At 38.4% G+C, this 11,616-nt stretch overlaps 1 protein-coding gene across 1 annotated transcript; it reads left to right on the forward strand.

The window, feature by feature from the left end:
- The first annotated feature begins 1,431 nt into the window (after positions 1-1,431).
- Positions 1,432-7,072, forward strand: ly86 (lymphocyte antigen 86). Its single transcript, XM_066724441.1, has 5 exons — positions 1,432-1,608; positions 3,773-3,856; positions 4,309-4,437; positions 4,619-4,671; positions 5,509-7,072. Exons 1-5 carry the CDS (start codon positions 1,485-1,487, stop codon positions 5,590-5,592), a joined length of 474 nt encoding a protein of 157 aa, XP_066580538.1. The 5' UTR covers positions 1,432-1,484; the 3' UTR covers positions 5,593-7,072.
- Positions 7,073-11,616: the final 4,544 nt, after the last annotated feature.

The raw sequence follows: 11,616 nt of genomic DNA on the forward strand, positions 1-11,616 counted from the left end.
CTGACAACCATGAAAATTCCCACCGCAAGATGGTGATATGATATCTCGCTTACTTCAGTTGGAACAAGCACCTCAGGAATTTGACCATTTAACTTTTCTTTTCAAGACTCCCAGTAAGAACAGAAATACTAACACTGCAATACCTTTTTCACACAGAAGGCCATAGATACATTTCCAGTTTTACTAACACATTTCATTCTGACAATGTTGTGTGAGGTTGTAATTTAGTTGTCGTTTGATTCTGACAAAGATAATGTGAGAAAAATGCAGAAACGTTTTACACTGACCACACAGAATCATTACTGGTCTCTGTTGCACAATAGTGTTGTCCCTCTGGAACCATAGATATCAAGTGCAACAGTTTAGATTATTCTCCAGTTAAATTATGTTTTTTTTTAATTGTACTTATTCTCTATTTCTTCTGTGTATTTTGACAATTGTGAATATTATTTCTTCAATGTAGTTATTTTAGTCAATCTACCTGTTTCTGTTGCCACCACATTATACTGCTCTGTGCTCACTTTATTGCAATGTTGCCACCAAGTTATTTGGTTAGATGGGTACCTGCACTCCCTTCTCAGCACATATTAAATGTGGAGCGTTAATATTTGGCCTGGCTCATACCTGACCTGTACCTTCCACTGCACAAAAAATACAATGAATCTCTGAAAATAAATGTTTAACTTAAATCAAAATCTTAAATCTTTTTAGATCGTATTTCATTATTGATCATAAATCATACAGAGGCTTAAATTATCATACAAATACAATACCTATTGTACATCTGGCCACATTGTAGGGAACACTTTTAAGTTGCTTTCTACCACACTGTCTTTTCCATTTCCATCCGTTTATGATGTAAAAACAGATTAATTACTCTTGGGGCTATTTCCATTGTATGATCAATAATCATTAAAATTATAATAATAATTAAATATATATTCATAGTATACTTAAATACTTTAATGAACATGAGCACACCTGCTTTTATACTACAGCTACTAACATATTTACTTTTACATACTATTACTGATGCATACACCTAACCTAAATTATACTATTACTACTTTGATTACAAACTAGCACTAATATGAACCTGCATGCTACCATAAACATAGCACATATCCATTAGTATATAATTCAAAAAGTACTGTCACATGCAGACAACATATCTTCAGGTACTTTAAATTCTACATGTTACTCTTATTGTCCCTGTTATTGAAGCTGAAGTAGATCTGACCACAGGTATTCAGATCTAAAGCATTGCTGCATCTGCACTCCAGGTCACAAGGTTGCATAGGCTGGAACACTTTAAAGTGTGCAGGCCAGAAAGTGGGAACTGAAAGCCAACACTTGAGGTAGAAGATGACAAAGCATATGAGTACATGTAACTGTACTCTCCACCGTTTTGTAATACTTCCCCAAAAACAAAACAAAAAAGCATATTGTTCTTGAGTTGCCTTCACACAGTAAGACCCTGGATCATGAAGGCTTTTTTAATATTGTTTCTCATTATAACTTTAATAAAGAAACACAGAGGACAGCCTAGTTGGCCAACACACACCTTGTGCTATCAAGAAGACCTGCAGGTCTATTATACAAGCTGTGGTGAGTTTACCTCTGTTTAAATGTCTGTCTGTGTTCTTGACAGGATAAGAGCTTGCCATGAATTCAGCTGCCACTGCATCTTAATGTGGGTCTCTCCTTTGTTTAATTGAATGTATGGATTTATACAACAACAGATGTTCCATATGTTCCTGAAGATTTCAGAAGAGTAAATGGTACAATTATTGTCTAGCTAAATAAAATATTTTGTATGGGGTGTATTCTTCCTTAAAAAAGTAAGATTGATGATCATTGTGTTGCTATTATTAGGCAGCTTGGTTGGTGTGTTCTTATGTTATATGAAATAGCTGGGATCTCTGTGACTGTAAAATAATTTAAAAAAAACAGAGACTTTTAACTTCTTAGTAATTGCTGACTCGTTTATTCTGAACAGACAGGACGCCTTAGTCTCCCACGCCACCTACTGACAGGGAGGAGAAACTGGCGACAGTTAAAATAAATATTGCCAGTCTGTTGTCCAAGTAGTCGAGTCAGCCAATTGAACTAGAAAATAACAAAAAAAATAGGTATAGATCTGTGATAGATATATATATATATATATATATATATATATATATATATATATATATATATATATATATACACTCACCTAAAGGATTATTAGGAACACCTGTTCAATTTCTCATTAATGCAATTATCTAACCAACCAATCACATGGCAGTTGCTTCAATGCATTTAGGGGTGTGGTCCTGGTCAAGACAATCTCCTGAACTCCAAACTGAATGTCTGAATGGGAAAGAAAGGTGATTTAAGCAGTTTTGAGCGTGGCATGGTTGTTGGTGCCAGACGGGCCGGTCTGAGTATTTCACAATCTGCTCAGTTACTGGGATTTTCACGCACAACCATTTCTAGGGTTTACAAAGAATGGTGTGAAAAGGGAAAAACATCCAGTATGCGGCAGTCCTGTGGGCGAAAATGCCTTGTTGATGCTAGAGGTCAGAGGAGAATGGGCCGACTGATTCAAGCTGATAGAAGAGCAACTTTGACTGAAATAACCACTCGTTACAACCGAGGTACGCAGCAAAGCATTTGTGAAGCCACAACACGTATAACCTTGAGGCGGATGGGCTACAACAGCAGAAGACCCCACCGGGTACCACTCATCTCCACTACAAATAGGAAAAAGAGGCTACAATTTGCACAGGCTCACCAAAATTGGACAGTTGAAGACTGGAAAAATGTTGCCTGGTCTGATGAGTCTCGATTTCTGTTGAGACATTCAGATGGTAGAGTCAGAATTTGGCGTAAACAGAATGAGAACATGGATCCATCATGCCTTGTTACCACTGTGCAGGCTGGTGGTGGTGGTGTAATGGTGTGGGGGATGTTTTCTTGGCACACTTTAGGCCCCTTAGTGCCAATTGGGCATCGTTTAAATGCCACAGCCCACCTGAGCATTGTTTCTGACCATGTCCATCCCTTTATGACCACCATGTACCCATCCTCTGATGGCTACTTCCAGCAGGATAATGCACCATGTCACAAAGGTCGAATCATTTCAAATTGGTTTCTTGAACATGACAATGAGTTCACTGTACTAAACTGGCCCCCACAGTCACCAGATCTCAACCCAATAGAGCATCTTTGGGATGTGGTGGAACGGGAGCTTCGTGCCCTGGATGTGCATCCCACAAATCCCATCAACTGCAAGATGCTATCCTATCAATATGGGCCAACATTTCTAAAGAATGCTTTCAGCACCTTGTTGAATCAATGCCACATAGAATTAAGGCAGTTCTGAAGGCGAAAGGGGGTCAAACACAGTATTAGTATGGTGTTCCTAATAATCCTTTAGGTGAGTGTATATCAACTGTTTCATAAAGAAAAGTCAAATTGAAGATATTAAAAACCTAATATATGCAGGGCAGCCCTGAACTAGAGGCAGGAATGTGTTTGATCATGTGACATGAGAGTTTTGTGGTTATGGGAAACTCTGGAAATCGCACCATTTTAAAGCTAGTAAACTGAAAAGGTACCCCATGTAAAGCCAAACCAAAGTTTACAAACTTAATTTTTATGGTAGCAAGCCTCTGAAGCTGATGAATCCAAGAGGAGTGTATCTTCCACAAAGCCACCCAGCCATGCCAGTAATAGTTATTGTTGTGTGGAGTCCTTAAAAACTGCTTTTCTCCTGATGTCTCAACAGATCCATTGCAGGATGTTGGCCTAAGCATTGACCCTTGCAATCTGTTGCAAAAGACGGTGAACCTGCGAATGTCCATTCTGCTACGTAAGTGAAAACCTTATTCAATTATTAATTAATTAATTATCAGATAGCAAAATGCTTTAAATGATTTTTATATATTTTGATCTATGGTCAGTTATTATTATTATTATTATTATTATTATTATTATTATTATTATTATTATTATTATTATTATTATTATTATAGATTATTATTTGTCACAGCACTTTCGTGAAGATAGACAAAATCCCTGCAGTCAAACAGTACATTTCACGGTTTGTTTTATGAGTTGTAAGACTAGTAGCTAAAGCAATGACAATCAATTGTTTGTAAAGGTTCCCCAAAATGAAACAATTATACATTTGTGTTAAACGTTAAACTACAAATAACAGCTGTGAGACTAATAAGTATCAAGTATACCTGCATTGCCAACAACAATTTTCTTTATTAGCCTTTATCACTGATACTGCATATTACTTTAATTTCTTTGTTCCAGGGCAAGCTATTGAAGAACTCCATTTATCTCTACATCTTTACCAGAATGGGAGAGATATCCTGGAGTACGATTATAATGTCTGTGAGCCCTCATTTCAAAGATTCCTGTTTTGTGGGCGAAAAAGAGGAGGTGAGTTACATCAGTGTGCTCTAGAGCCTGCACTCAGAGCAGATTTGCTTAGTCCTGAACACACGCAAGGTACTTGTGAAATGACTGAAGTGCATTGGTCTTTTATACTCTCAGTCTTCATTGTGTTGTTGTCCTTTGTTTTTGGAACGTCATATTGATATGAGTAACCCTTACTTTGCAGAGCTTGTGTCTTTTGATGGCCCGGTTAAATTACCTCTGAAATTCATCCCGCCGGTAAGTACTTAAAGTATTGATACAGTATTAACTCTGAAATGTCAGACCCCAGGTTTATCTCCATGGTTTTCCTGCAATCATGGCTTAGGGATATACCAGCTAAATCTACACAAGAGGTTTAAGCATTTCTCCTGTTTGGATGGGCTGGGAGAGGAGAACAAAAGGGGAGCAAGTGCTGCTTATTTTAAGTTGCTGTCATTGTTGGCACATTACTTTTACATCCAATTACCTATTTATACAGCTGGGTTTTTACTGGAGCACTCTAAGCACAGTACCTTGATCAAGGGTACAATAACAGTGTTGCCCATCTAGGATTGACCCCACAACCCTCCGCTCAGGAGTGCAGAGCCCTGACCACTACTCCACTCTGCTAGTTTTATGTTGTATCTGTATTTTATGATTCGTATTTGGGTTAAGAACTAGAAGGAAGTTTATTCATTTATTTTTTCTTCTTTATGACATTGAACAATGCATTTCAAAACAGCAGAGCTGCAATGGGGCTCATTGTTCACAGGTATTTGAGTCTACAACACCACAAGAGCACTGTACAACCGGGGCCCTACCACACAATTCAGCATCTGAAATTATCTCCATTCACAAATTAAGCAAATACAGTTCTCTTGCGCATTTAAATTAATACATATCAATTTCTAGGCCTGACAGATTACTAACTCCACGGAATGGGCTGACATTTATGAATGCAAAGTCAATATCTTCAGGGGGGACTGTGTACAGACTTGTTTGGCTACATTAAGCTCACAGTTACAAATGGTAGGGTGGCAAGTGGATATCAGAAAAGCCAACATGTTATAACTTTTGTCCCCTTTCTTTCTACAGGGTCACATCAATGCCAGAGTTAGCCTGCTGAACCAGAATCAATTTGCCCTTGGATGTTTGAATATCACTGTAATCAAAATATGAGATTCCCAGACAGGCCAAAGCATTCTTTAAGTACGGCTCTGACATCTGACCCATGAAATCCTTTGGAGTGCAAAAACAACACCTGGATGCACATGTGGACCACACTGTACTTATGCATGCCATGTGTAAAATACAGTGTACATTGGCAACCAGACTCAAGACAATCCTGCCAGAAAATGGGTCTTGCAATACCCTTTAGTGCAGTGGTTCTCAACCCGGTCCTGGAGGACCCCCTACCCTGCTATTTTTTCTTTCAACCTAGCTCTCAATTACTTAACTAATATTTTAGTTAATTAGTTGGTGTCTTTTAAGTTAAGTAAAACATTATATAAGGAATGTATCTTATTAAGGAACCAACATTTTATCAATTAAACTATTTAAAAAATCAAATATAAGCAAGTAATTAGTTCAATTAAGGATTTGGTTAAGTAATTGAGAGCTCGGTTGGAAGAAAAAACAGCAGGGTAGGGGGTCCTCCAGGACTGGGGTTGAGACCCACTGTTTTAGTAGTTTATCATTTAAAAAATAAAATGAAATTGTCTGCTGGTTTCACCATTCGCTCTCGATGCTTATATGATCAATTAAACTTAGTACCTGAAAGGAAAAGCCTATGAAGTAGGATAAAACAAGTATATAAAATAATTCTTCCTCCCTCAGGAAGTGCATCTCTGTCCGACACTTGATCTGTCCTCTATCTGCCTTAGAGAACAATCCCGTAAGGAGCAGATATATAGTTTAGTCACACTTCACAAGAATGGGTGCTGATTCATAGTGAACTGATGCATGAATAGCACAGGAATAACACATGAGTACCTTGTGCACTTCATCTGAGTTCTGCTGTTAATCACATGTATAAACTGGTGAGGGTCAGGGTCAGGGAGAGGGGGACAGATCAACAACAGAACTCTATAGAAGTGTTATTTTGAGTTATTCCTGTGGTATTCATAAATTAGTTCATTAGGAATTGGTACCAGTTATTGTAAAGTGTTACCTATATTTTTGTATATCTGGTAGAAATGTGTGATGCTTATATATTTCACAAGCCAAAATTCCACTCTTTTTGGATTTTTTTAATATATGGGATATATTTTAAATATATTTTAAGCTGAAATCTATAAATGTGTTGTATGTGTCGGCAAAATATATTGTAGAAATTAAGCTCACCGTATATATATTTTCAAACATAAAATAAATATATGGATGACAGAGTAAAATATATTTCAAAGGAATCTCGTCAGGCTGTTTCCTGAAGGATCCCGAGACGTTGGCTTCAGCACAGCCACAACCACTGCTCCATTTGTATAATGCAGTTGAGCCATTAATCGTAAATGGCCCTGGATGACTAAACGTGAAGAAACAATAGTATCCTGCTCAATTACTGCTGTCCTATCGGTCGACTGTCAAGTTAGGCATGTTTCCGTGAGGATGCAATTTAAATACAATTGCAAATATAAAATAAAACAGTTGGTATAAAAATAAATGAGTTGCACTTGCATTTAATGTAGAATATCTTTGGTAAGATAAATGTTTGGTAACAGTTTTTCCCCGGTTTTCCCTGGTTTTCCCCAGTTCATACTGGACAAATACACTTACACACAATACACTTGCAATGCAGTTTGTCAACTATGGTAAAACATTCTTTAGTATTTTAGCAAAAACTACATTCTGAAGCATTTCCGGCACAAGACAGAGGAAGTGAATGTGTGTTTCCCACTATCACGCCACAGCTCAGATGGTTTGCATTATCTATCCGATTTCCTCCCTGAACACTGTGTCTTTAAAGTTTCCTTCATGACTAACTGCCTTTCACAGTGCAGGAGAAGAGATATAGAAACATCTGCCCACCAAAAAAGGGAGGAAGAAAATGGACACTCCCCTCACAAGCAATGAACTTGCAAAGTTGCCTTGTTTGAACTGCTCAGGAAAAACTCCCTCTTCCAACTGTGGTTTCAAATGTCACTTACTACTTTCACTTCATCTTTTTGACTCCGTCTTCACTCAAACTTTAACACATTATGCAACTGATGTATGGGAATGCCACATAAATGTTCCTTCCAAATTTTGCTTCAGACATCCTACATAAAAGGGAAGCTAAGCGATGAGCACAGGATTCAAAGTCCATGACCTGCAGTGCATTGGGATACATATTCTAGACAGTGTCTTAGTCAGAGGACGTCACTGATGACTGAAGAAGGTTTTAATCAGTAACTACTGTGAGACTCACTGCGCTCCACAAATGCTCCCTTTGTTTTTTAAGCGTCTCGTATATGAATGCTCACACAGGCCTGGGTTGTTAGGCAGCCCACAACCCCCACCAAGCAACAGGCAGGAGAGAGACATCAGCACACAACAGCGTGCTTCTGCTAGCATGAGTGTGTGTGTCTGTGGATAATATCAAATGGCTTAATTTCCTAAAGGGCTTTTTCTCTCCTCTCACTAGATTCTCTCTAATTACCGGGCTCAAAGCGAGCAAATAGCAGGCTGTCTGAGCGAGCTGTAAGCATCTTACATACATCTGTTACTTCTAATCTGCCCTGAAGGCTGCCTGTGCAGGGGACTGCTGGGATAAAGTGTTCTCGGTGTGTGACACACTGCCGTGTGGGCCGAATAAAGACTTTTACACACGTCACATGAGGGGGGTTGCTTCTCTTCGCTGTCTTTACATCTGTTCAATCTTCACTTTCTGATTTTGGTGACGCAGAGCTGTATCTCAGTTTACTCGGACTGAAGACACAGTTGTATTTTAGACGGTCTGGAAGTGTGTCAAGAGCAACAGTTTGTTTGTTTGTTTCTTAAAACTTTTAAATCAAGCAACTCTAAGGATAGCGTACATGTTGTTTTGGGCTTTCTCTCAAACCAATTGAAAGGATGGCTTAAAAACTGAGCTTCACTCTGTTCAAGTGGATAACTGCAGAACTGTTTGTTTGTTTTTTCACGTTTGTTTCCAGCATCATGACCACCAAATTTCACCCGCTTGACCCCATGAGGATCCCAGCGGAGGACACCCTGAAGCATTCGTTGTTTTGGAGCAGCGGCCAGCTTATATGGAGCGTTTTTTCAGAGTGTGCGGCCAGGCTGCAATGTATCTTGTGGACTTTCAGTGGGGTTTGTCTCCAGCGAGCAGCTTCACAGGCCAAACAATCCCAGTCTGGCCCGCCTGGCTAAGTCGGGGTCTATGATGATATCCACTAAAACTAAATGTGGGCTGCTTGAAGGATTAGTAGGAAGGTGGCATCCCATTTGAACTCACACAGAAGACACAGAGTCGAATGTTGTGAGTCCTTACTACTGCCTTTGCTATGGAGGCCACAGTGGACACAGGTCACTCAGCTGAGTTCCACTGCAGGACCATAAAAACATGTAAGGATCCCCCAAAAAGAAAGCGCTGTCTTGTATTTGGATGTCTAGCTGCGGTGAGACAAACTGGGGGACACCTTCTGGCCTGATTGCTCCACAGTCATTTTTCTGATATGTCGCTTCGTGGACTTCTTGTGTTTCGGATTATTTAATGTGTGATACATTGTTACATGTAGCAGATTGTGTTAAAAAAATGAGTGGTAAAATACAGGAAATTCAACACTCTGCTGTGTGTTTCTGACACAACTAGCTAAATGAAAAGATTTGGCGTTTTTATTTTTACATCATGTATTTTGGGGGTTTATTTCATACAAAGAATTTTCTATATCTGTTTATGTAAAATACACTATTAGGCAATGTAAGTAATAGTTACTTTAAAGTAGGATGATTGATATGAAATGCCCCTGTATTTTTAGCATTGTGTAATATTAAAGGCAATTTATTTGGTGTTTTCTCCAGTCGCATCCAGTAAAATGGCCAATATGATAGTGAATTTGAATTTGTAAAGTCTGACTGATTGAATGAACACTTGTCCAGCTATATTCATAAAACATTAATGTTTGGGAGCACATTGCCCTCTTGTGGTCATTTGTTTACCATACCTCAGCACACAAACAAGCCACAGGTCAATAAACTTGCCTGCCAATAGGTTTGAAAAATCAGCTTTAGTATCTATCTGCCTGTCTGTCCATCTGAGTGTTCCTCAGGCACAGGATCAAATAAGTGGTCTAATTAAGGGCAAAGATTTACAATTTCAAGATCTCATCTTCCCAGGTCCATTCTGTATGCATCTGAGTGTTATTGTGCACTTACACGCTAGTAAACATTTTTAGTTCCCTTCCTAGGCTACAATTTTGTCATGATGCCTTTTATTTTCTTAGTTTAAAAAAAAATTAAATCGAATTTCTATCCTTAACTAATACGATTTCACTTACTTGACTTGGATGTGCTGTAGTTAGTAACCTTTGACTTTGCCTCGTCCGCCTGCCACTCAAACACTAACAGTCTGTGGGAGAATACCTCAGCTAGCCTGCGAATAAATGTGTCAAATATACTTCTGTGAGAACAGAAGGCAGGGAATTTAAATACTATGTACTCTGCTGCTCAGTTAAGGACACTGGGATATATGTAAACACTGCGGAGCTGGCAATTTAATTTTCCATTATACTGGGGATGTTTTGGACAGATGTCATTGTACCATAGTACTAAGAACCCCCTGTAGTATATATTACTGTCTGGGAATTACCTTTGCTGCCAATTAGGCCTCCAGCTCTGGCTCTCTGGGGCATGTAGTGAACATGGCACTTATTACATACATCTGGGAACATTTAATTATATGATTTGTCTCTAGACAGTTACATAATCACTCTAATTCAGAGCAGTGTTGTTACATTTATAAGAAATTATAACAAATCAAAACAGGAACCCAAAACAAAGGACCATATCACGCCCACTTTTCATCTTTGATTACCTAGAGAAGAGTAAAGCATGTATTTACTATCAATTCAAATACTATGTGTCAAAATATATGTCCAGGTTAATCCCTACATACATATTTGCAATATATAAAATAAATATATACATTACAGACACAAAAAAAAGTTTTAAAATAGAGGCCGTATATATTTTAAATACATCAAAAAGGGTATGATTTTAGTACATTAAATATATAGGCATTTCTACTACACGTTCCAATATCCCACAGCACACTTTGGAGTCAGGATGTGAATTCGGAGGCAAGCGCTCCTCTCACTGCACTAGAAACCGTGCTGTGTTGAGGAATGTATTTCTCTGGCCATCTATAAAAAGCAGCCTGTAAGGGCATAAGGGAAGGGATTCCCAATTAAATTTATTTTCCACAGCTGTGTTTTAATAATAATTGCCTGGTGTGCAGTACCCATGTTTGTTAAGAGAGCAAATACAACTGTATTCAGAAAGTATTCACCGCCTTCTCCTGACGCAATATTATTCCGCAGTTCACTTTGTTTAGTAATGTATTAATTGTAATAAAATAATCAGTCCATCTGTGGTGGCTATTTAGGGTTTGTTGAACACCAATTTGGCAGAAAGAAAACTCCAGCTAACAGCAGTAACTTCTGACTGGAGGGGCAACAGCCTTTTACTACAGCTGTGTGGATTCCTGCAAAGGGATCTCCTAATAGAAAAGTGTGGTTTAATGAACACCATTTTTAGACTAAATTAAATTAACCCCAGCATCCTCCATTTTTGGTTCTAGCAGAGCTCTTGGATATTAATTGGATCTATTAATTTGCAGAATTGGAGCCTGTTCATTAAAGCTCTTAAACAGCTTAAACTGCTCAAGTTCAGAAATCTGGAACATTTTAGGGGCTGAAAACTACTACTAAGGGTCTAATTAACCATAGTTATGAATTCAGTTCAGGGCTTATTTTTGTAACCAGAGAGATCTGTTGGAGCTCAACCCAGAATGCACGGGGGTTCAGTGAGACATCGTCAGGCATCTCTGTAGATAAATCCGGATCAATTGGACAGATTTACAACAGAAGGGTCTAAACTCTGTTCTAGCTGAGCTCTTAATAACATAATTATTATGATTATTATTATCAGCTTAACTGAGAACCTGTTATACTATTTCTCTATGTCTTAAGGGCTGCTGATGATTTATAGGAAACTGTGTCACACTTCTAC

This window comes from Amia ocellicauda, chromosome 2, assembly GCF_036373705.1.
Source record: "Amia ocellicauda isolate fAmiCal2 chromosome 2, fAmiCal2.hap1, whole genome shotgun sequence".
NCBI lineage: Eukaryota > Metazoa > Chordata > Actinopteri > Amiiformes > Amiidae > Amia > Amia ocellicauda.

Bases quoted from the DNA above. Each gene is read 5' to 3' on its own strand.
- ly86 (XM_066724441.1), top strand. From the start codon at position 1,485: ATGAAGGCTTTTTTAATATTGTTTCTCATTATAACTTTAATAAAGAAA. The intron at 1,609-3,772 runs GTGAGTTTACCT...ATGTCTCAACAG, and splicing joins GGTCTATTATACAAGCTGTG to ATCCATTGCAGGATGTTGGC. The intron at 4,438-4,618 runs GTGAGTTACATC...CTTACTTTGCAG, and splicing joins TTGTGGGCGAAAAAGAGGAG to AGCTTGTGTCTTTTGATGGC.